At 43.3% G+C, this 26,059-nt stretch overlaps 1 protein-coding gene across 1 annotated transcript in view; it reads left to right on the top strand.

Annotated features, from left to right (window-relative positions):
* The first annotated feature begins 1,684 nt into the window (after positions 1 to 1,684).
* The window catches only part of nab2 (NGFI-A binding protein 2), a 28,721-nt gene continuing 4,346 nt past the window's right edge, over positions 1,685 to 26,059 (top strand). Inside the window, exons 1-6 of the mRNA XM_003223636.4 lie at positions 1,685 to 2,034; positions 9,548 to 10,313; positions 13,839 to 13,972; positions 16,542 to 16,593; positions 17,135 to 17,258; positions 21,076 to 21,276. Coding sequence (XP_003223684.3) covers positions 1,907 to 2,034; positions 9,548 to 10,313; positions 13,839 to 13,972; positions 16,542 to 16,593; positions 17,135 to 17,258; positions 21,076 to 21,276 — 1,405 coding nt within the window. The 5' untranslated portion in view covers positions 1,685 to 1,906. The remainder of the gene's footprint in view (positions 2,035 to 9,547; positions 10,314 to 13,838; positions 13,973 to 16,541; positions 16,594 to 17,134; positions 17,259 to 21,075; positions 21,277 to 26,059) is intronic.

The following is a 26,059-nucleotide window of genomic DNA, read 5'->3' as shown; positions in this document are numbered from 1 at the left end:
AGTGCAGACAACAGATATACCATCGCTCCCAAGGCTTATTTAACAAACCTGGAGGTGCCTAATCATCGTAAAGCCTTCACTCTTGCAAGATGCCACGCCCTCCCATTGGCAGTTTTGGAGGGGAGGTATCGGAAGACCCCTGCTCAGGAGAGACTATGCCGTTGTGAGTCTGGCCATATCGAAACAATCGAGCACATGCTCCTCCGGTGTATGTTTTATTAGAATCAATTTCATCACTCCTTGGCTTTTAAAATATCCAGGCCGCACTGAAAGATACTACAACTCTCTGCTGCTCTCGGACTCCTGTTCTGCAATAACCTATAGTTATTTCCATCAGAAGGACGATCACTGACCCCGCAGGGCCTGTAGCCAGAGCAATCTGTTATAACAAATACTGAAAATGCTCCCTCTATCCCCCTCCAGAGCCTCTTAGTGGATTGATATTTACTATTACAGTAGAGTCTCACTTATCCAACACTCACTTATCCAACGTTCTGGATAATCCAATGCATTTTTGTAGTTAATGTTTTCAATATATCATGATATTTTGGTGCTAAATTCGTAAATACAGTAATTACTACATAGCATTAATGTGTAATGAACTACTTTTTCTGTCAAATTTGTTGTATAACATGATGTTTTGGTGCTTAATTTGTAAAATCATAACCTATTTTGATGTTTAATAGGCTTTTTCTTAATCCCTCCTTATTATCCAACATATTCCCTTATCCAACGTTCTGCCGGCCCGTTTATGTTGGATAAGTGAGACTCTACTGTAATGGCCTCTGCGTCTGTCTGTCTGTCTCTGTCTCGGTTTGATGTGTTTATGGGTATTGAATGTTTGCCCTGTATGTGTATAATGTGAGCCGCCCTGAGTCCCCTTCGGGGTGAGAAGGGCGGAATATAAATAAATAAATATTAGCTGACCCTGCTAATGGTCTGCTTTTAATTTGTTTTTATTATAACATGTTTTTAACTTGTTCTTTTATGGGAACTACGATTCCCCTTTTCAGGTACCTGTGCCCATCTATATCTTCTATATATATAAAAGAGTGATGGCATCACGGCAGCGGACAAAACAACAAAAGTAAACACCCCACAACCTCGAAAATTGACAGCACAACCCGTCATCCATGCCTCTAGGTTGATACAACAAAAAGAAAAGAAAAATAAAGTCCTAATTAGAGGGAGAGGAATAATTGTTTTTATCCAATTGCTGCCAGTTAGAAGGCTCCGCTCCGCTCACTTGGTCTCCTAGCAACCCACTCAGCCCAGGGGACCCTTTACCTTAACTACCACCAATTCCTCAATACTTTATTTCCCATACCACCATACTTTGCCACAGCAACGCGTGGCCGGGCACAGCTAGTTTTCATATATTCTGGTCATAGACCGTAATAAATTGCTGATACACTGATGCTCCACCAATTTCTCCTATGATTCTACACTGCCATATAATTCAGTTCAAAGCGGATCATCTGGATTTTATATGGCAGTGTAGAAGGGCTCTCTGTAGCTTTCTCTGCCCACGAGGGTTGGGGCCTCTCCAAACTCCCACGATGCCCAACTGTATGAACTGGACAGTGTGTGGCTGCAGCTCCCCTCCTCCCTTTGCTCCACTCCCTCCCATCAGTTGCTGCTGCTGCTGCTTTTTCCGCCCCCGAGCCTCCTACGCGCCACTGAGGCAGAGCAGCAGCAGCAGCAGCAACGCGGAGCCATTGTAAATCCGGCAGCGTGGGAGGCAGCTCCGTGCCAAAGGCTGAGCGCACAGAGAGAGGGAGCGGCGAGGAGGAGGAGGAGGAGGAGGAAGAAGAGGAGGAGGAGGGAAGGGCAGAGACAGAGAGACCGAGAGAGAGATTGAGAGAGAGCTTCCACGGACAGAACGGGGGACGAAAAGCGGCGTCGGATGCCTTGCGCCCTCGGCGAGAAGAGTAAGAGGAAGGCGCCGGGGCCACCGCCGCCTCCTGCAGGGCGAGCCCACCCCGGGGTCCATGCCCCACCAGCGGCCTCGGAAGGGAGCCACGCAGGAAACCAGTGAGTGTTTTGGGGAGGGGGCGGAGAACCACTTAGGACACCCCTCAACACTGGAGAGCCCACACCGCTTGAGCTGCCCGGGCATCCTGCGAGTTTATTCGCCTCCTCTGGGGCTGGTTGGTGCCTCACCCAACTATTGGCCCTTCCAAGCAGGGCCTGTATCCCAGGATCTGATCCCAAAATGTTGTGGGTGAACTACAGCTCACATCATGCCAGGTTAACCCCCTGAAACTCCATCCGTACTTAAAGTTTGCTCTAGGTGCATCATCGGTGGGGTTCAGTGTGCTCTCTGGCTATAGGGTAAACTAGAACTCCCACTATGGTGAGCCAGCCCCCTCAAACCCCTCCAGTAGGTTTCATTGGGTTTCTGTGTGCCAAGTTTGGTCCAGGTCCATCATTGGTGGAGGTCACAGTTTCTCTGGTTGTGGGTGAACTACAGCTCCCCAGAAAGGAAAGTCAGTTCCCCTCAAACCCCGCCAGCAATCAAATTTTGGCATATCAGGTATGTTTGCCAAGTTTGGTCCAGATCCATTGGTGTTTGGGTTCACAGTGCTCTCTGGATGCAGGCGAACTACAACTCCCCCAAATCAAGGTGAATTTTCCCCAAAGACCTCCAGTATTTTTTACTGGTCATAAGGATTCTGTGTGCCAATTTATTCCAATTCCATCTTTGGTGGAGTTCAGAGCGCTCATTGATTGCAGATGAACTATAAATACCAAGACCTACAACTCCAAAATATCCAGGTCAATTCCCCTCAAAACCCACCAGTATTCAAATTTGGGCATATCGAGTATGTATGCCAAGTTTGGTCCAGATCCATTGTTGTTTGGGTTCATAGCGTGTTCTGAATGTAGGTGAACTACAACTCCTACAAATCCCTCCAAAGACCTCCAGTATTTTTTCTTGGTCATGGGGGTTCTGTGTGCCAAGTTAGCTCCAGGCCCATTGTTGGTGAAGTTCAGAGTGCTCTTAGATTGCAGGTGAACTATCCATCCCAGTCCCTACAACTCCTATAAATCATGGTGAATTCTCCACAAACCTCTCTAGTATGTTCAGTGGCTGATCAATTCCTCTGTTTGCTGTGTGTAATAGAAAAGAATAAGAAAGGGTTAAGGGAGAGGCAGTGGGCGGGGTCATGCAAATTCCACACCAATAGAGAGAGTAAGAAATACTGGGATGTCTGTGGTGGAGAAAAAACAGAAAATCTAGGATAGAATTGTTCCCGTATGAGAGCCTTCACTTAGGTGGTGGGAAGAATGGTGTTTGTGGAGGACATTGGCAGGACCCTTGGACATGTTCATGGTGCTCACTATAACCTGCAATGTCATAGGTGGGAAGGACTTTGGTGTCTTCTGAGCAGTGAGAGCTATAGCTATTTGTGGAAGCAGGAGCTTCTCTGTGTAAGTGAACACCCCAGACACATACATACCTATTTTTACTTTTATTATGTGTATAGATAGATATATGATGGGGTTTAATCTCTTTTTTGGAAACCACACCTCCTGAGACAGCCTTTGCTTCCTTCCTTCCTTCCTGAATAACTCCTTAGGAGGAATTATGCTTTGAGGGTGGATTCTGTACATGCTCAGAGACACTCCAATCTTCCCCGATTTTCAGTTCAGGGCTGTAAGTGATCAACCTTAAAGCTGGCATGCGTGGATACCTATCCACAATGTAGAAGGGTGTTTTTTTTTTTTTTAGGTATCTTCCAACTGTATGATTCCATGGCCCCTTTCACACAGCTGAATAAAATTCCACATTATCTGCTTTGAACTGGGTTATATGGCAGTATGGACTTAACCCAGTTCAAAGCAGATATTGTGGATGACCTGCCTTAATATTCTGGGTTATATAGCTGTGTGGAAGGGCCCTCCCATACTATGATAATAAATCAGCATTTGCAAGGCTTGCTAAGTAGGCTAATTTTTTTCCTTTTTATGATGTACAACTGAAGCATCTTCTGCAGTCCACTGTAAACACTGCATGTTGTTACTAACAGAACGCTGCTTTTTAAACTGTAGGTCCTGATCCCAAATAGGGTCTCTCAAGGCCCTTCCACACAGCCCTATATCCCAGAATATCAGGGCAGAAAATCTCACAATATCTGCTTTGAACTGGGTTATCTAAGTCCACACTCAGCTAATGTGGGATTTTCTGCCTTGATATTCTGGGATATAGGGCTGTGTGGAAGGGCCCTTAGCTCAATGTCAGAATCACAATTGGGCAACAGTGAAAGGTTTCGGAACCATGTGCAATGTTTACAACAATGAGCAATGTTTACAGTTGGGCTGGCTGTGCAGAAAATGCTTCAGCTGTACTCCACAAAAAGGGAAGTCATTGCTCTAGATCAGTGGTTCCCAACCTATGGTCATCCCAGTTGTTTTGGACTTAAATTCCCAGAAATCCCAGCCATCTTACCAGCTGTTAGAAATTGTGGGAACTGAAGTCCAAGGCTGGATCTATACTCCCCTATATCCCAGGATTTGATCATAGGACCCTTCCACACAGCCATATAAACCAGAATATCAAGGTAGAAAACCCAACAATATCTGCTTTGAATTGGGTTATCTGAATCCACGCTGCCATATATCCCAGTTCAAAGCAGATAATGTGGGATTTTATTCAGCTGTGTGGAAGGGGGCTCAGATTATCTGTTTATCCCAGATTATTTGGCAGTGTAGACTCATATAATAATTCAGTTCAAAGCAGATAATCCAGTATCAGATCCTGGGATATAGGGCAGTGTAGATAGATCTAACCCATAATACCTGGAGGATCAAAGGTTGGGAAGCACTGCTCTAAATCAGTGGTTCTCAGCCTGTGGGTCCCCAGGTGTTTTGGCCTCCAACTCCCAGAAATCCCAGCCAGTTTACCAGCTGTTAAGATATCTGGGAGTTGAAGGCCAAAATATTTGGGGACCCACAGGTTGAGAACCACTGCTCTTAGATGGTTTTGCAACTCCCAGCATTCTGTATTGGCTATCCTGGCTGCTTGGATTTGCAACTACACAGCACCTGAAGGGCAACATTTTTCCTACTCGGTAGGAAACTCCTCCCCTGTTTAGATGTGTATTTACTTTAATAATAATAATAATAATAATAATTATTATTATTATTATTTTATTTTTATACCTCGCCACCATCTCCCCTGAGGGTACAGTGGTATCAAATAACAAAAAACACACAAATAAAATCAAAAGGCATAAAATAAGATCACAGTCATTTGCTGTATTACCTCCAAATGTCGTGGTAGTTGCTTGCTGTTCTCTTGAATGGCAACACAAATATTTGCCCCTAAACCCCTGCTAAGGTGTTTTGGCAAGCATGGTATGCAATGGTGAAAGGAAAGGCAATGATGGGAGTGGGCTATTGCCTTCTCTTACAAACCACAACCTAGAGTATGGTTCTCAACCCCAGATGTTTTTGGCCTTCAAATCCCAGAAATCCTAACAGCTGGTAAACTGGCTGGCATTTCTGGGAGTTGTAGACCAAAACAACTGGGGACACACAGGTTGAGAACCACTGACCTAGAGGCGATGTTAAATACAAAGATATACACACATCCCTCACTTTATCACCCAATCTCTCTTCTTGTAGTCCTTTTTTCCAGAGGGGGAAAAGAGGCACGTGAAGCCCATTTTCCACCACTGAGAAGTATCCAAGGGGCATCAACTGCACCCCACACCATGCCTACTCCACTATTGATATGGCAGGCCTGGAGAGTTGTTGGACTCCAGTTCACATCATCCCCCGCCACCAAAACCAGTGAGGAGGGAGGATCAATATCTAGAAGGCTGTGGGCTCTCTGCTCCTGTTTTGCAGCTCAGTCAGCACAAGGGTGGATAAAGAAAGAACAAACTGTGGGTGTGTGGAAGAGTGTGGTATGTGCGCCTGTGCTGGATAGGAGGCCAGGCCAGGGATGTGGCAGGCTTTTCATTTGCAGAGAAGATCCACACTGGTGTGTGTGTGCATCCGTGTGTCCATGAAGCTGATGCATTTTAATGCAAGTGGAAAGAGATGCATTGGTAGACAACAAAGCTGTTGAGAGAACTGGTTGTAGTATAAAGACTGGTTTTGTTGTGTACCTCTGGGTTGTTTACAAAGTATGGCGACCCTCATATGAGCCCCTTCTTAGCAAGATTTTTTTCAGAGGGAGTTTGCCATTGCCTTGATTGGGTTGCTGTGAGTTTTCTGGGCTGTTCCAGAAGCATTTTCTCCTGATGTTTTGCCCACATCTATGGCAGGCATCCTCAGAGGTTGTGAGGTCTGTTGGAAACTATGCAAGTGGGGTTTTTATATATCTGTGGAAGGTCCAGGGTAGGAGAAAGAAGTCTTGTCTGTTTGAGGCAAGAGTGAATGTTGCAATTAATCACCTTAATTAGCATTGAATGCCCTTGCAGCTTCAAAGCCTGTCTTCTTCCTGCCTGGGGGAATCCTTTAGAATCATAGAATAGTAGAGTTGGAAGAGACCTCATGGGCCATCCAGTCCAACCCCCTGCCAAGAAGCAGGAAATAACATTCAAAGCACCCCCGACAGATGGCCATCCAGCCTCTGCTTAAAAGCCTCCAAAGAAGGAGCCTCCACCACAGTCCGGGGCAGAGAGTTCCACTGCCGAACAGCCCTCACAGTGAGGAAGTTCTTCTTAATGTTCAGGTGGAAGGTGTTAAAGGCCCTGATTGTCTTTTGCCAAGGGCCATCCAGTGAGTTTCTGTGGTTGAGCAGGGATTTGAATTCTGATCTCTCACAGTCCTACTCCATTACTCAAAGCCTTGCATCTCACTATCTCTTGAGTTTCACTGGTATCAAGATAAGTTGTTAAAGGTTTCCGCACCTTGTGGGTTACAGTAAAGAGAGCTGAAGACACAGAAGAGAGGAAAATTGAAGAATGAAGACTGTCTTTTGAGGGAAAGGGCTACTGTTGAAAGAGAGGAGGTCACCATGAGTTGCACTGCAAGATAGATTGTACACCTTTGGAAGATAACAATCTTTGTGGTTGTTTAACTGTAAAGCACCATGTACTTTTGATGGTGCCAGATACCTAAATGGGGAAGAGCGGGAGGGGAGAAGCTGTAGTAATAAGCTGACGTTTCCCCCACCTCTTTGGCAGGCATCCTCAGAGGTTGTGAGGTCTGTTGGAAACTAGGCAAGTGGGGTTATATATCTGTGTAAAGTCCATGTTGAAAGAACTTTTGTCTGTTTGAGGAAAGTATGAATGTTGCAATTGATCACCTTGATTAGCCTTTAATGGCCTTACAAATTCAAAGCCTGGTTGCTTCCTGCCTGAGGGAATCCTTTGTTGGGAAGTGTTAGCAGGCCCTGATTGTTTCTTGTCGGGAATTCCCTGTTTTTTTAAATGTTGTCCTTTATTTACTGTTTTGATTTTTGAGTTTTTTAAATACCCTACTTGCCTAGTTTCCAATACATTTTGTTCCTTTTCATGGTTTCCTCCTTTCTGCTGAAATTGTCCACAGGCTTGTGGATTTCAATGGCTTCTCTGTGTAGCCTGACATGATAGTTGTGAGAGTGGTCCAGCATTTCTATGTTCTCAAATAATATGCTGTGTCCAGGTTGGTTCATCAGGTGTTCTGCTATGGCTGACTTCTGTATGATGCTGTATGAGTTTGGGTTTTCGTTGGACTGAGAAGATTGCGATATTACAGGATATCCTTGGAGGATGTTTATGCAGTAAGATGAACCATGATAAAGAATACTCAAGATCACATCTATTTCTTTGATAAAGACTTAAGAGCAGAAATAGATCACAGAACCCTTTAGTCCACATGATGCTCTCACAGTGACTAGTAAGTTGCCTCAAGGATGCCCACAAACAGGACATCCCACATTCCCCAGAAACTGATACATAGTAGTATAGTGCCTCTGATACTGGCAGTAACATACTGTTGTTAGAACTCCATAACCATGGGCAGCATACCATGATTTCAGACAATGAATCCAGAATAAAACACTACTCTTGAATCCATGTTCACAGTCAACAATACAGATTTAGAATCACAGTCCTTGTGTTTTCTAAGTATGGCAGGGAAACTGTATAATAGAATCGTGGAGTTGAAAGAGACCTCATGGGCCATCCAGTCCAACCCTCTACCAAGAAGCAGGAAAATCGCATTCAAAGCACCCTCGACAGATGGCCATCCAGCCTCTGCTTAAAAGCCTCCAAAGAAGGAGCCTCTACCACACTCCAGGACAGAGAGTTCCACTGCTGAACAGCTCTCATAGTGAATGAGTTCTTCCTAATGTTCAGGTGGAATCTCCTTTCCTGTAGTTTGAAGCCGTTGTTCCACGTCTTAGTCTCCAGGGCAGCAGAAAACAAGCTTGCTCCCTCCTCCCTATGACTTCCCCTCACATATTTATACATGGCCCTCATTATGTCTCCTCTCAGCCTTCTCTTCTGCAGGCTAAGCATGCCCAGCTCTTTAAGCCGCTCCTCATAAGGCTTGTTCTCTAGACCCTTGATCATTTTAGTTGCCCCCTCTGGACACATTCCAGCTTGTCAACATCTCCTTTCAATTGCAGTGCCCAGAATTGCACACAGTGTGATTCCAGGTGTGGTCTGACCAAGGCACAATAGAGGGGAAACATGGCTTCCCTGGATCTAGACACTAGACTCCTATTTATGCGGGCCAAAATCCCATTGGCCTTTTTTGTATGTATGTAATGAAGAAGTCTGTTTTAGTGTGGACAGCTTGTAGATCTGTATATAATGTTCGAATACAGCTCCCATGATTATTCACTGTGCTGGCTAAGGCTGATGAAGGTTGTAATCCTACAACTTTTGGAGGGACAAACATTGCCCCCCACTCTCTGTCCTTTACACCATGCTTTCACACAAATAAACAATGTTTGTTTTATGTGTTGTCGAAGGCTTTCATGGCCAGGATCACAGGGTTGTTGTATATTATCCAGGCTGTATGGCCATGTTCCAGAAGTATTCTCTCCTGACGTTTCGCCCACATCTATGGCAGGCATCCTCAGAGGTTGTGAAGATGCCTCACAACCTCTGAGGATGCCTGCCATAGATGTGGGCAAAATGTCAGGAGAGAATACTTCTGGAACATGGCCATACAGCCTGGATAATATACAACAACCCGATGTTTGTTTTCTCCATGTATTTGTGTTCTCGTCCGTTGTATGGGATCCCTGCAGAGAAACGTCAGTGAGAATCAGCCACATACGTAGCAAACACCCTCTTCTTTAGGTCAGTTGAATTATTGAAATAGTCACACTTATTCTCATGTGAGAAGGTATGTATGCAGGTAAACAACCAATCACTTGAGGAAAGCCACACCACTTTTTTTCTTCTCCTTGGCCTTTTCTCAATGACTGTGTGTAAAAATTGACATTGCTGTGAAGCACCACTTACAAAGACATGCTTTCCTGTTCCCATCTCTGTGGTTTGTATTTTGTTTGTTCACTATGGAGGGTGGGTGAAGTAGGTTATGCCACACCTCCGCTGTTTCCACCATCTCAGTGTTTCCCCTGTTACCTCTACAGGCTGCCGGTGATGGCCTTGTCCCTGCCACGCACCTTGGGCGAACTCCAGCTGTACCGGGTGCTGCAGCGGGCCAACCTCCTCTCCTACTATGAGACCTTCATCCAGCAGGGTGGGGATGATGTGCAGCAGCTGTGTGAGGCGGGCGAGGAGGAGTTCCTGGAAATCATGGCTCTCGTCGGGATGGCAACTAAGCCACTCCATGTCCGGCGTCTCCAGAAAGCCTTGCGGGAGTGGGCCACCAACCCAGGGCTCTTCAATCAGCCGGTGCCGTCCATACCCGTAAGCAGTATACCACTCTTCAAGATCTCCGAGTCAGGAGGGTGCAAGTCGCTTACCAATGGGCACACCAGCCCAGGAGAGATCCCCGGCAAAGCCAATACAGAGACCCTTGCCAAGAGCCCCTCTGAGCCGAGAGAGAAGCTGTCTCCCTTGCCGATGATTCAGTGGGGCAACACAGAGTCAGAAGAGGAAGGGGGATCAACGTCGCCAGGCGAACATCCCTCGCCTGCGGAGCATCTAGATTCAGAACTGACCCAGGCGATATCGGAGGGTGTGGATCGCCTTCTGCGCAGCTGCCCCCGTGGCGCTGATACGGAGCTGAGGACCCTCATGAAGCTGAACAAGAAGCTGGCGAAAACTGTGGGCCATATCTTCCAGATGGACAGTGGGGATCCTCACAAGGAGGAAGAGATCCGGCGCCACAGTGCCATCTATGGGCGGGGGGAGGCCCGGCGATGTGAGGGCAAACAGCTGACACTTCATGAGGTGAGTCAAGAGGTGTGGACTGGAGGGAAAGGATTTGCTCAGAGAGTGTGAACAGAGAGAGAATAGGAGTTATATTACTTTAAACTAAAGAGCAATAAAATAAAATAGTCTCAACTCATGGTGGTGCAGCGGATTAAACCGCTGAGCTGCTGAACTTGCTGACTGAAAGGTCAGCAGTTCTAATACAGGTATGGGGTAAGCTCCTGCTGTTAGCTCCTGCTTCTGCCAACCTAGCAATTTGAAAACATACAAATATGAGTATATCAATAGGTACCGCTCTGGTGGGAATGTAACGGTGCTTCATGCAGTCATGCTGGCCACATGGAGGCATCTACGGACAACGCCATCTTAGATTAGGATTAGAAATGGAGATGAGCACCAACCCCCAGAGTCGGACACGACTAGACTTAATGTCAGGGGAAAACCTTTACCTTACCTTTCCTCAGTCTGCAATCTAAGGTTGCCAGATTGAAAGATATCTTGTCCTTTTAATAGTTCTGCAAAAAAGTAAATTTCAGCAGGTGTTGTTTCTGAGGCTACCAGGTAAGAGGCAACACCTCCTGAAATTTTGTATTCTATGCAACCTTTAAAGATACAAGAGCCCTCTCCACTTTTCACTTTGGCAACCCTACTACCATCATTGGGTTTATATCAATTACACAAACCCAAACATCGAAAATATTTCATCCAATACATATATGAAATATACAGTAATATTGGAATATGATTAAAAAATAATGACAAAATTGTCCGTAGACGTCTCCAAGTTCATGTGGCTGGCATGACTGCATGGAGTGCCATTACCTTCCCGCCCAAGCAGTACCTATTGATCTACTTATATTTGCATGTTTTCAAACTGCTAGGTTGGCAGAAGCTGGTGCTAACAGTGGGAGTTCACCCCGCTCCCCGGATTTGAACAGCTGACGTATTGGTCAGCAAGCTCAGCAGCTCAGTGCTTTAACCGACTGCACCACGTGGGGCTCCAAGCGGGATATAAATAAATAATAAAAATAATATACAATAGCATTGTAAAATAGTGTCCCTTATATCAAATGACAAAATCAAGGTTTGCTTTTTAAAATATTTTCAAGCCATGGATGATTAAATCAGTGCATGCAGAATTTATGGATATGGAAAGCTAATTATACTTTAGATAGAAGTGGGAAATGGGTTTACACAATGAAAACTAAGTGTTGGGTTTTATGTGCTGGAAAAATGCAGCTTTTCCAACAGAAAGAATAAGAATGAATTATTCCCATCACAGCAGAGAAAACGTATTATTTAGAAAAGTCCTTTGCTTCACAAATGTTCTTTCAGGCATCCACAAAACCTTTTTTTTTTTGAGGAAATCTTTTTTCCATTCTCCTTCTCTTCTGCACAATTTGACTTGCTATTGTCTTGCATAAACTTTAACTTATTCACGTATATAGCCTGAAAGTTAATGTGATGCAGATTCAAGATGATGTCCCCACTGAGAAATAAAATTTTCTGGGTGACCTTAGGCCAGTTACTCACATTTTCAGCCTGACTCACAGGGTTGCAGTGGGGATGAAGGTATGAAGAAGAAAGCCAAATGCATCACCTTGAACCATACATATAATTGGATTTCCATACAGTGGTGGACTAAAGCCTTGTGATTTGAAGGTTGGGTTGCTGACCTGAAAGCTGTCAGGTTCGAATCCCACCCGGGGAGAGTGCAGATGAGCTCCCTCTATCAGCTCCAGCTCCATGCGGGGACATGAGAGAAGCCTCCCACAAGGATGGTAAAAACATCAAAACATCCGGGCGTCCCCCGAGCAACGTCCTTGCAGACAGCCAATTCTCTCACTCCAGAAGCACCTCAAGTTGCTCCTGACACACAAAAAAGTACAGTACAAAAAAGGGAAAAAGATATTCTAAAAAGTCAAAATAAGAGAAGAAGAAGAAAAAAGAAGGGGAATGCCTTTGTCGTTGTGTGTCTTCAAGTTGACTGGTTGCAACATACGGTGACTCTGGCAGGATTTGTGGAGAGGACTTTGCCATTGCCTGCTCTGAGAGAGTATCGTAATGTCCCAGTGTCAAGTCCTAATGGCCAAGGTCAACCATTGGGACTTGATGTCTGAACGGGGATTTGAGCCCTGGTCTAAAGTTCTAACCTAACATGCAAATAACTTGAGTTGTTGTTTATTTGTTCAGTCGCTTCTGACTCTTCATGACCTCATGGACCAGCTTACACCGGAGCTTCCTGTTGGCCATGGCCACCCCCAGCTCCTTTAGAGTCAAGGCAGTCACTTCAAGGATACCATCCATCCATCTTGCCCTTGGTCGGCCTCTCTTCCTTTTTCCTTCCATTTTCCTCAACATCAGTATCTTCTCCAAGCTTTCCTGATGTCTTATTATGTGGCCAAAGTACTTCATCTTTGCCTCTAATATCCTTCCCTCCAGTGAGCAGCCGGGCATTATTTCCTGAAGTATGGACTGGTTGGATCTTCTTGTGGTCCAAGGCACTCTCAGGATTTTCCTCCAGCACCAGAGTTCAAAAGCGTCTATCTTCCTTCGCTCAGCCTTTCTTATGGTCCAGCTCTCGCATCCATAGGTTACTACGGGGAATACTATGGAAGTACAAAAGATATAGAAATGGCCTTGACATCTACCTTAAAGCCTGGTGTTATGGTTTGAACATTGAACTAGGACTCGAGTCCAGGGTTCAAATCCTTGCTCAGCCATGGGAAACAAATCTCACTAAAAATGAAACCATGATAAGTCACCCTAGGGTCACCATAAGTTGGAAAGAACTTGAAGGCATATAGCAACGACAGAATAGGTACGGTAAAGGTTTCCCCCTGATGTTAAGTCCAGTCGTGACCGACTCTGGGGGTTGGTGCTCATCTCCATTTCTAAGCCAAAGGGCCGGCATTATCCGTAGACACCTCCAAGGTTATGTGGCTGGCATGACTGCATGGAGTGCCGTTACCTTCCTGCCGGAACGGTACCTATTTATCTACTCACATTTGCATGTTTTCGAACTACTAGGTTGGCAGGAGCTGGGGCTAACAGTGGGTGCTCATTCCGCTCCCAGGATTTGAACCTGGGACCTTTCAGTCTGCAAGTTCAGCAGCTCAGCGCTTTAACACACTGCGCCACCACCAGGGGCCCCAACGACAGAATAATGTGTCACAATAGAAGCTGACTCTATGGCAGTGGTTCTCAACCAGGTGTTTTGGCCTACAACTCCCAGAAATCATAGCCAGTTTACCAGCTGTTAGGATTTCTAGAAGTTGAAAACCAAAACATCCGAGGATTCACAGGTTGAGGACCACTGCTCTAAGACAATGCATTTTCTTACAATTAACAACCAATGCAATAACACTTTTTAAAAAATAAATGAAATAGTTGCCTTTATTTCTTAAGCAGTCTTCTCTTTCCTGCACGTTAGCTTCATTTCCATGCTTTTCTTATGCCCTGGGTGAGTGTGTATCTTTCTAGCTGCAGTCACCATCCCATCCATTTCCCCAAAGAGTCACTCTGTTCTCTCTCTTCTTCCAGTTGACCATCAATGAGGCTGCAGCCCAGTTCTGCCTCCGGGACAATTCATTGCTGCTGCGTCGCGTTGAACTCTTCTCGCTGTCACGTCAGGTGGCTCGAGAGAGCAGCTATCTCTCCTCCCTTAAGGGATCCAGGTGAGAAAACCAAAACCTTAAGTTTCTCCTAGTGGAACATTCTTGCTGGTGATTTGTTCATACTTTTAAAAAACATTCTTGCATCTATGTTGGGAAAATGTATTTAGCTGAAAAGATCGACATCCTGTCCTTTCTGCTTGCAACCAACTCTGTTTTTTCTAGACTAGTGTGATTGTGGCAGAACAGTCTGAGGACTTATTTGATAGCAAAACAAATGCATCACACAGAACACTTTAATCTGCTTTCACCTGGTGTCTTGTTTGAACATTGAAAACTGATGTCCTAGTAAACCAACATTGTTTAACAGTGGAATACGTTCCATTAGAATATGGTGGAGTCTCCTCTGATTGTATATTCCTGCATGGCAAGCAGCTGGGCGGGATGACATCTCATCCAACTCTGTGTCTATTAAAGTTGTCTGTCTGTACTCATTATCTGTTTAATAACTGATAATTTCTTGTTCTCTGATTCGGCAAATAGCAAATTAAATTACACATCCAGGAAATTGGCCTTGCGGCTCTTTACAAGCATATCAAAGAATGGTTCTGTATTCATTAAACCATTATGCACAAACCATAGTTTTGCACACTCCCCCCACCAAGAAGAGATGGAAAACGTTGTCACTTTTGAATTGACCATAGTTCCATGTTACCTCTGAATTTCGGAGGCTATGGCTTTTGTAACTACTAGGGGCCCTTCTACACACCCCTATATCCCAGAATATCAAGGCAGAAAATCCCACATTATCTGAGTATGGACTCAGATAACCCAGTTCAAAGCAGATATTGTGGGATTTTTTTGTCTTTATATTCTAGGATATAGGGCTGTGTGGAAGAGCCCCTAGTGTTTATATTCTGGTTTGTTTTAGCTACCTATGGTTTCAGCAAATCAGAGTTTCCCAAATTCAGTTGCAACAGGGGAATTAGATTAGTTCAAAAATGGAAACTTTCAGTCTTTCTGACCTGTTTTTGAGGCCCCATCTACACTGCCATATAATGCATTCAGAATACAGATTAACTACATTTTTAAATCGTGTCAGAAGCGACTTTGAGAATATACTGCAAGTCGCTACTGGTGTGAGAGAATTGGCCGTCTACAGAGATGTTGCCCAAGGGACACCTAGATATGTTACCATCCTGCTGGGAGGCTTCTGTCATGTCCGTGCAAGCTAGAGCTGACAGATGGGAGCTCACCCCATCTTGTGGATGTGAGCCTGCAAGTTTCAGTCCAGCAACCCAACCTTCAGGTCAGCAGTCCAGCCGGCACCAGAGTTCAACCCATTAGTTCACTGCGGCTCCCTATTAACCACATTGAACTGCATTATATGGCAGTGTAAACTCATATAATCCAGTCCAGTTGAGTTCAGTCTGAATTGTACAAATCTACACTGACCATTATGCAGCAGTTCAAACTCCATTATATGACAGTCTAGATGGGGCCTGAGTCTCAGGCTGGATATACAGTGTTCCCTCACTACTTTGTGGTTCACGTTTTGCGGATTCGCTGTTTCGCAGTTTTTCAATAAATAAATAAATTTATTTTTCAATAAATAAATAAATTAAGACTATTATAAATCATAAAAAATTACAATTTACAGCCTAAGGAAGGGAGGAAGGAGAAGCGGAAGGAGAGAAAAGGAGCCCAAGTGGCAACGGGAGGAGAAGGAGGCAATTTATCAACGCACGATTGGCTGATAAAGACTTAAAATAGTGTATTACTACTAAAATAATGTATATATATTAAAATAAATATAGCGTCCTTACTTTGTGGGTTTTCACTTATTGTGGATGGTCTTGGAACACTGTAAACGTTACTGGATTTCAATATATCGTCTAGTTTCAGAATGCAGATTAACTGGATCTTGAGCACATTTTCATAATAGTTTCCCATTATGACTGAATCAGAATCAAGTGCTGGGTATACGTGATACCAGGTGGACAAAAACAATCTCTTACAATATCACCGTCCCCGAGCTACTCTGTATGTAACATTCCCATGCCAATATCTGCTGCAGGTTTTTTGTATGTGATAAATCTACACTTGCAGGTGAAATGGTCTAGTTATATGTAGAACATGTGTAAAATTGCATGGGTAATTAACTATTGGATAAAGGTAGAGGTAAAGGTTTTCCCCTGATGTTAAGTCTAGTCATGTCTGACTCTTGGGGTTGGTGCTCATTTCCATTTCTAAGCCGAAGAGCTGGCACTGTCCGTAGACACCTCCAAGGTCATGTGGCCGGCATGACTGCATGGAGCGCCGTTACCTTCCCGTCGGAGCGGTACCTATTGATCTACTCACATTTGCATGTTTTCGAACTGCTAGATTGGCAGAAGCTGGAGCTAACAGCGGGCGCTTACTCCGCTCCCGGGATTTGAACCTGGGACCTTTCGGTCTGCAAGTTCAGCACCTCAGCGCTTTAACACACTTCGCCACCGGGGCTATCGGATAACATGTTTAAATCAGTTTGGAGTTTTATACATTTGGCTTTCATTGTGGCCAGTCTAAGAGTTATCTTCTGAACATAACACCTTGTAGGCTGCTCTGACTCTTTGGTGGTTTTTGTCCTCAGGCTGCATCCAGAGGAGGGCGGTGCTGGGCAACCCAAGCGACTCAAGCAGGAGGTAAGTTTCAGAGTCTGGTGCTGCCATTTTCCCTGGTGATCATTGAAGCTCCATAATCAGTTCTGTATGGGATGTGTCTGCTCATTGCAGTCTTCCTTCATCTGCAATCCTCGTGGGCCCCCTCCGCACAGCTGAGTAAAATCCCACATTATCTGCTTTGAACTGGAATATATGGTAGTGTGGACTCAGATAACCCAGTTCAAAACAAATATTGTGGGATTTTCTGCCTTGATATTCTGGGATATAGGGCTGTGTGGAAGGGCTCTTGATGTACTGTATATCAACTGTCTCTGCATCCTGTCACCCTGACAAAACCCCTTTCCTCTAAATTTACTACCTCCAGAAGTGTTCCCTCCATCACCATGATCCAGTTCTGCTCACTGATGTGGGAGTATACAAGATTATGCTGGTTCAGGAATTGTGGGTGTTGTGATTCCCCGAGGCACATTTTCCATTGCTGGAAATAGTGTTCACTCACAACACAGAGAGATGAGATTGGTGACCAACGTCTGCCTCATGCTGTTGTTCATCCTCCCGGCAGGTCGTAGAGCACAGCCGTCCGGATCTTCCCTTGGTCTGCGAACCTTTTCTTGCCCAGTACCGATCCAGCGTAGAGGAAGATACAGCCAGTTTATCAGGGGAAAGCTTAGATGGACACCCACAAGGTGAGTCAACTGGACTCTGATTTAAACCATCCAGCCACAGAGTGAAGTGAATCTGCTTTGCTGTGGCGGAACAGGCTAGAAAAGGGACTTGCATCCCACAGGCTTCTACACATTCCCTTTCCTTCAGGACACCATTGGCACTCAACCTGTTTGCTTGCTTTTTGCAGACCTGAAACGTGTTTTGACTTGTTTGGGAATATAGTCTCTCCCACTTACATGCATGGAGTCTGAACTGGTTTTCATTGTGTACACTCTGTTTTCTTTCTTTTGGAACTCCAATTTCATCTCCCTCTCATGCTTGCTTTTCCTGAACCTTTCAGACTTACTGGATACTAAAAAAGTAGAAACAAAATCTACTCCGCAGATTTACTGGCATTACAGTAGAGTCTCACTTATCCAAGCTAAACGGGCCAGCAGAAGCTTGGATAAGCGAATATCTTGGATAATAAGGAGGGATTAAGGAAAAGCCTATTAAACATCAAATAAGGTTATGATTTTACAAATTAAGCACCAAAACATGTTATACAACAAATTTGACAGAAAAAGTAGTTCAATACGCAGTAATGTTATGTTGCAATTACTGTATTTACGAATTTAGCACCAAAATATCATGATATATAGAAAACATTGACTACAAAAATGGCTTGGATTATCCAGAGGCTTGGATAAGCGAGGCTTGGATTAGTGAGACTCTACTGTACTTGAAATGGCTTAGTTCCCACCATGTTTACTGTTGTCACTTTTGAACTAACCACAGTTCTGTGTTACCTCTGACTTTCAGAGGCTGTAGTTTTAAAACAATTATCACATTGTTTAGATTCTGGTTTGTTTTAGCTACCTATGGTTTTAGCAAGCAAGAGTTTAGATTTTGATTAGTTCAAAAGTGAAAACTTTCAGTCTTTCCGACCTGTATCTGAGGCCTTGTCTACACAGCAAAGCAGTAATCCATTATTATTATTATACTGATGTAATAACAAACATAGACTTGTTTCAACAACTTGTAAAAGGCATAACAAAATAGTGTACAATGAAACAAGTCTGCTATATTCATAATACTGATTACTGTTTATTGTAGAAGGAAATTTTCAACAAACTTACATTTCATTGTATACTATTTTTGTTGTACCTTTTACAAGTTGTTGAAACAAGAATATGTTTGTGATTACTATTGCAATAGTGTATTATTTGCTGATTCAAGGGAATACATTTTCTTTTCATTAGCCTCATCTACACAGCCATATAACAGTTTCAGAATGCAGATTACCTGTATTGAACTGTATTATATGGCAGTGTAGACTCATATAATGCAGTCCAATGTCATTAAACTGTATTATGAATCAACTGTATTATGAGTTGTCAATCCCCGAAAGCAACTTTGATAATCTGCTCAGCAGTTTCATATGTACAGGGACATAGAGCCAGAGAAACTAAAGACAAATATATTTATACAGGACCAGATGGAAGGTCTCTGAGCCTATCTTAAATGATTCAGATGTCACAGTGATTAGTGTCAGCTTGGAGACAAGACTACATTTGTGGCAGTATATTCGCTTTGTGAGGGCACAAAGCAGGGTGTGCAAAATAATAATAATAATAATAAACAACTTTATTTATACCCTGCCACCATCTTCCTGGAAGTACTCGGGGCGGCTCACAAAAGTACTCCAGAGTGCCGCACATAAAATAAACCTTAGGTAAAGGTTTTCCCCTGACATTAAGTCTAGTTGTGTCCGACTCTGAGGGTTGGTTCTCATCTCCATTTCTAAGCCGAAGAGCCGGTGTTGTCCGCAGACATCTCCAAGGTCATGTGGCTGGCATGACTGCATTGAGTGCTGTTATCTTCCCCAGAGCAGTACCTATTGATCTACTCACATTTGCATGTTTTCAAACTGCTAGGTTGGCAGAAGTTGAGACTAACAACGGAGCTCACCCTGCTCCCTGGATTCGAACCACTAACCTTTCGATCAGCAAGTTCAGCAGCTCAACCGTTTAACCCACTGCGCCACCGGGGGCTCCAAAATAAACCTTACATAAGTGTAAAAATGATAACAGCATAATACAACAACTGCAACCATAATGAATGCTCATAACATACATTCATCTGGATGTTCTGTGGACTTTACTCTCCCATCAGCCCTAGACTACATAATCATGATGAGGAATGCTGGGATTGTAGTCCAACAGCATCAATAAGATTGCACCATTCCTATTTATTAAAGCTAGAATCCTATACTCAGAGATTGAGCCATGTCCTGTTTAGTGGGATTTGCTTCCAGACAGCCACATTTAGGATTGCAGTGTAAAATACAATTAATTAAATATGACTATTTCCACATAATCTAGCTATGGTTTTCAATTGGTATCTCTCCATTAGCATTGCTACAACTCACTCTGTTTTGACAAGTGTAAAGGTCTGCATGTCCCAACATGCAGCACTCATTTTGAGGCATCAACCAGACAAGGCGGCATCCTTGATTGGGATCTGTTTACTGGGGAAGTGGCTGAAAACTGGCATAATACACCAAACTGAAAGGCAGCTCAGCTGCATCCACACAGCGGTCTTTGAATTATATTTGAAAGTGCCTATGACATGCCTCTGCCTCTTGAACTGTGCATCGGTGAAGTGATTGCTTTGGTCCATATTCTGTTTCAGCAATTGCTGCTGTAGAAGGAATGGTACTAGATACCACCCCCAGTTTATGTGAGTGGCTTAATGTAGGGATGGGGGAAATGTATAGCGTTCTAAATGTGGAGGGGAATTATCGTCCAATAAAATCTAGTGGGCCATATGTTTCCTGTAGTTGTTTTAAGCACTGATTGCAATTTGTAGTAACTAGAGAATATTGGAGAATTTTATGCAGTACAGCAGAAGGAAGGAAAGTAAAACAAGGAGTAATAATGCCTAATAGAATAAAAACACAATAAAAACTTCACACGAAGCAGTTATCTTTTAAGAATGCAGTATATTGTGAAATGCTTTCTAAATTGTTGAAATATGAGATGTCTAATACAAACTATACCTACTGAGGTAGCCTACATGATTTCTTAAGATGGAAATTTGATGCCTAGAGTAACTCGCCACTTCATCACACTAGAAAAGAATCCACTTAAAATCCGGTTTCTGTCTTCTGCAGAATTCTGGGGTTTGCAGTTTTGTGAGGCTGTTAAAGGCTTCTCCCTAAACTACAAACCCCAGAATTCTGCAGGAGGCAGAAACCAGATTTTAAGTGGTTTTTTTCTCTAGTTTGATGAGGAAGCTAGTCTGCACATTTAGGGAATATATATTGTGCCACTAGGACAGTGGTTCTCCACTTGGGGTCCCCAGATGTTTTTGGCCTAAAACTCCTAGAAATCTTAGGCAGTTTACCAGCTGTTAGGATTTCTGAGAATTGAGGGCCAAAAACATCTGGGGATCCCGGGTTGAGAACCACTGCACCAGGAAAACCAGTTTAAGTCAAATATTTTATCTGTTGTTGTTTCCATGCTGAGTCAAACTGGTTGAGTCATATGAAAGCTTTGTTGTCATATTGAACCCTATGTCAAAATGAATAGAAGGAAAGAAGTAATTTCTCTCCCTTATATTCACACACACAAATTGATCTGGGGAAAGTGGGAGTGCCAACTGGGGGATCCTAGGCAGTGTCATCCAAATAATTATTTTCCCCAAGTTCTTGTATAGATATCTTTTGGGCAGCAGTCTATCAATAGCGGTTCAAAGGTCTGTAGAATATTGGGGCAGTATGAGGAGAACCATGCTTCTGGATCGGTAGACCTGAGTAATGAGAAATGCCTCCCTCTTGATCCCTTTTCTCCCCAGCCACAGGTTCCTGTCCTCGACTGACACCACCACCCAATACTGGTACTGATGCACTTCTTAGCCTCCCACCCCATGGGCTGTGGAGCCGCCATATCCTGCAGCAAACTCTGATGGACGAAGGACTACGGTTGGCCCGGCTGGTCTCCCATGAGCGACTAGGACGGCTCAGCCCATGCTTGCCAGGAAAGCCCCAGGCGCCAGGTAAGGGACTGCTTTTCTTTCTTGACTGCCGTCAAACAGGGGCAACACAATTTTGTGACAACCAGGGGAGACTTGCCTGTCAGCACAGAAAAAAATAACATGGAGATGGGTTTTAGTCTGCAGAAGAGAAGGCTGAGAGGAGACATGATGGCCATATGTAATATGTGAGGGGAAGTCATAGGGAGGAGGGAGAAAGCTTATTTTCTGCTGCCCTGGAGACTAGGATGTGAAACGATGGCTTCAAACTACAGAAAAGGAGATTCCACCTGAACATGAGGAAGAACTTCCTCACTGTGAGAGCTGTTCAGCAGTGGAACTCTCTGCCCCAGAGTGTGGTGGAGGCTCCTTCTTTGGAGGCTTTTAAACAGAGACTGGATGGCCCTCTGTTGGGGTTGCTTTGAATGTGATTTTCCTGCTTCTTGGCAGGGGGTTGGACTGGATGGCCCACGAGGTCTCTTCCAACTCTATGATTCTATAGCTCAAGGATTAGGATTGAGAGGCAAGAAATTCATGAAAACCAAAGTGTACCTGCAGAAGAGAAAGAGTCTTTTGGCCTTCTGGCTATTGCAGTCCACCATTACTCAATGGCAAAGGACTGTGGGAATTGTAGGACTAAATATCTGAAGGGCTGACATCCTCCATCCCTGTTGTTTAGAGAACAGCTCAGTACTTCAACTCCCCTCAGTACTTGATCATTGTTAGGAAAAAAGAAAAAAAAACCCTACATTTGTCTCTACAAGAACCACATCTGTGCATGAAGGCGGACCTGCAGGCGGATGTGGGAGGATTGCTCTCTGTTTAAAGCAATTTTGTTTTTGAAAAGGCTAGATGATTTGCATGGAACATGGGTTGGTGCCAGACTCATCAATTTGCCACTCCAAAAGCTCGCAATTAATTGTTGCCAAGGAAACTGAAATCCCAGATAAAGGCAAGGAGGCCATTGTATATGGTTCAGGGATGACCAGCTTTATTAAAAAAAACTTGGAAAGCGCTGTATGTTTAAGCCTGACCTTGCAGCTATTGCAGGTTGTTTCCTCTTTGGTAAAGGTAGTTTGTTCCACCAAGCCCTGTCTTTGCCAATTATCTGACCAGCCTTGGAGATGCCGCTAATCAAGGTAGAATCGACAAAAGCAGTTCTCATGTAATTTTAGATAAAGAATTCTGCTCAGAGCTTGGAAAAATAAGTTTTTGCACCATACCTCCCAAGAATCCCTGGCTAGGAGATTCTAGGAGGAGTATTTTAAAGTCCCAATATTTCTAAATTAACTGATTCTGCTGTAAGGAGATGGGATGTTGTGTGCTTTATCTCATGGACAACCGGAGCCCCTGGTGGCGCAGTGGGTTAAACCTTGTACTGGCAGGACTGCTGACTTGAAGGTTGGCTTGCTGACCTGAAGGTTGCCGGTTCGAAACCAACCCAGGGAGAGCGATGATGAGCTCCCTCTGTCAGCTCCGGTTCCATGCAGGGACATGAGAGAAGCCTCCCACAAGGATGGTAAAACATCAAAACATCCGGGCGTCCCCTGGGCAACATCCTTGCAGACGACCAATTCTCTCACTCCAGAAGCAACTCCAGTTGCTCCTGACATGGAAAAAAAAATCAGCCAGGCTGTGAAGCTGCAAGGCTTTTCAATGCTAATCACACTGGCCATTTGCAACATTCACACTGGCCTCCAACAGACAAGAGTCTGGGCAACATCTTTGCAGATGGCCAATCCTCTCAAACCAGAAGCGACTGGCAGTTTCTCAAGTCGCTCCTGGACAGGAAACCTGGTGCCTTCAGCTGTCTTAGGATGTTTATTTTTTGGTTTTGTTTATTTTTAAGTTTTGTACACAGTGTCTTCCCTCTTAGAGGGGATCGCAGGGCTGTCTACATCAGAACGCAAGACAATAAACCAACTGAAAATGTAAACTTCAGCAGTGAAACTGAACATGTTAATATCTTCAACTTTTTCAAAATTTAAATTTTACATATATTATACATTTTTAAACATCTGGAAAAATAAAAAGAGGTTGATCCTTTTACCAAAAGCAGTACAGCTTTGGTATCAGCCAAACCTACCCTAGGGGTATATCCCCAAATTATAGTGATATTAGAGAATACCTTTTAATTTATAGATGTCTATTTTTTCTTTCTCCTATCTGAGAAAGACTATAGTAGATGATTTTGTCAAGTATTTGGAAAGTATTTCTATGTCAAACCTTGGTTTGAACCCAAGGCTGAGGATAACATGCCGCTCTTGCCCATTGTTGCAGTCTTCTGTGCTGTCAGAATTTGCCAATTCCTCTATCTGAACATGATGTACAGAGAGTGTGTCCCGTGTTTTCTAGAACAGTTGCGTTCCTAGATCAGGAACAGGCACATTCCAGGTGAAAGCTGCATTGCCACCCCTGCGATCAGGAGACTGGTTTTGATGCCATGCCACCAAAGGTGCTGGTGCAATGGCAGTAATGGCAAATTAGGTGAAGGTAAAGGTTTTCCCCCGACATTAAGTCCAGTCGTGTCCGACTCTGGGGGGTGGTGCTCATCTCCATTTCTAAGCCGAAGAGCCGGCGTTGTCTGTAGACACCTCCAAGTTCATGTGGCCGGCATGATTGCATGGAGCACCGTTACCTTCCCACCAGAGCAGTACCTATTGATGTACTCACATTTGCATGTTTTCAAACTGCTAGGTTGGCAGAAGCTGGGGCTAACAGCGGGAGCTCACCCTGCTCCCCGGATTCGAACTGCCAGCCTTTTGGTCAGCAAGTTCAGTAGCTCAGTGGTTTAATCCGCTGCACCATCGAGGGCTCCGGTGGCAAATAAACACACAAGTAATAAGCACACTTTGCTTTGAAAAAAAGAAGGCAATCAGCAAAGTTTACCCCCTTAAGACAAAATTTCCTTGGCTCTCGCTGATTACTAATGAATCAAATGAACAGTGTAAATAAACAAACAATTCCAAGGCAGTTTTGATTTTTTTAAACTGTATAAGTAGACAGGATTAAATAACATGAAAAATATGTGCGTACCACATAGAGTTGACTTCCGCCTTTCAAAGCTTTGCGCACTGTAGAGGTGCATCTAAAATGCAAAGCTAATGCTTTCAACTGCCATGGCACAATGCTATGGGAGTTGTAGTTTTATGAAGTGTTTGGCCTTCTTTGCCAAATAGTGCTGGTGCCTCACCAAACTACAGCTACCATGATTTCACGGCATTGAGCCAAGGCAGATAACGTGGTGCCAAACTGCATTAAATCTACAGTGTAGATGCACCTTAAAATGGTAATGGTGATATCATGCTCATGATTATCATGCTAGTTCATCCTGGTGATGAGTATTTTAAAAATACTATATATACTTGAGTATAAGCCTAGTTTTTCAGCCCTTTTTTAGGACTAAAAAAACCTCCTTGGCTTATACTCGGGTGAGGGTCCTGATGGGCTTATATTCAGGTCGGCTTATACTCAAGTATATATGGTATATTTATTATTTTTATCTATTATTATTGGTATTGTTACATTTATTATTTTACTCTATTCATTATTATTATTACATTTATTATTTTACTCTATTATTGTTGTTACTTTTACATTTATTTTACTCTATTTTTATTATTATTAACACATTTATTATTTTAATCTATTATTACATTTATCATTTTACTGTATATGTTATTATTATTACATTTATTATTTCACTCTATTATTATTAAAAGGATACATAAACACATTTACATTGAAGATGAAAATAATGATTTAATCAGAGTTGAACAGTCATATCTTAAGTTACAGTTTGATGTAAAGATTTAAAAACATTTAAACTACTGATGCCTCAATTAATGTAATTTTATTGGTATCTCAGCTTATACTGGAGTCAATGTTTTCCCAGCTTTTTGTGATAAAATTAAGTGCCTCAGCTTATATTCAGGTCAGCTTATACTGGAGTATATACGGGTAGATAATATCAGTGTCTGCAATGAGGATTCCAGTCATGGTAATTTTTGCTAACATCTTAAGAGTAATTTTACATAATTGAATTGATTTTTTTATTGCAAAGCTCTCTGCTGTTTTCCTGCATCAGAGAAACAGCTTCAGTGTCCAAATTTGAAACTACCCTTTCAATACAGTACACCACTGGGAGAGACACATCTGTGGGCAATCCATGTTTGTTACAGCAGGGAATTGCTGGTTTGAGTCAACCCAGGTTGAGCATTCCTTATCCAGAATTCTAAAATCCAAAACTACCCACAAGGAGTACTGAAATCATGATGGTTCAGTGTACAACAACAACAACAACAACAACAACACACTTTATTTATATTCTGCACTTCTCAGCTGGAGGACTCAGAGCAGATTACAGCATTTGCATACATAGGCAAATATTCAATGCCTTTACAATCACATGAGACACAAATGTTTTTCATCAACAAAAGTATTAGAAATATTATGCATAAAATGACCTCAGGCTATGTGTATTAAAACATCAACAAATTTTGTTTTAGACTTGGGTCTTATCTCCAGGATATCTCATTACAGTAGAGTCTCACTTATCCAACATAAACGGGCTGGCAGAACGTTGGATAAGTGAATATGTTGGATAATAAGGAGAGATTAAGGAGAAGCCTATTAAACAGCAAATTAGGTTATGATTTTACAAATTAAGCACCAAAACATCATGTTATACAACAAATTTGACAGAAAAAGTAGTTCAATGCGCAGTAATGTTATGTTGTAATTACTGTATTTACGAATTTAGCACCAAAATATCATGATATATTGAAAACATTGACTACAAAAATGT

Source organism: Anolis carolinensis, chromosome 2 (genome assembly GCF_035594765.1).
Source record: "Anolis carolinensis isolate JA03-04 chromosome 2, rAnoCar3.1.pri, whole genome shotgun sequence".
Lineage (NCBI taxonomy): Eukaryota > Metazoa > Chordata > Lepidosauria > Squamata > Dactyloidae > Anolis > Anolis carolinensis.
The sequence above is the reverse complement of the archived record's forward strand: the minus strand, read 5'-3'. Positions and strand labels throughout refer to the sequence as shown.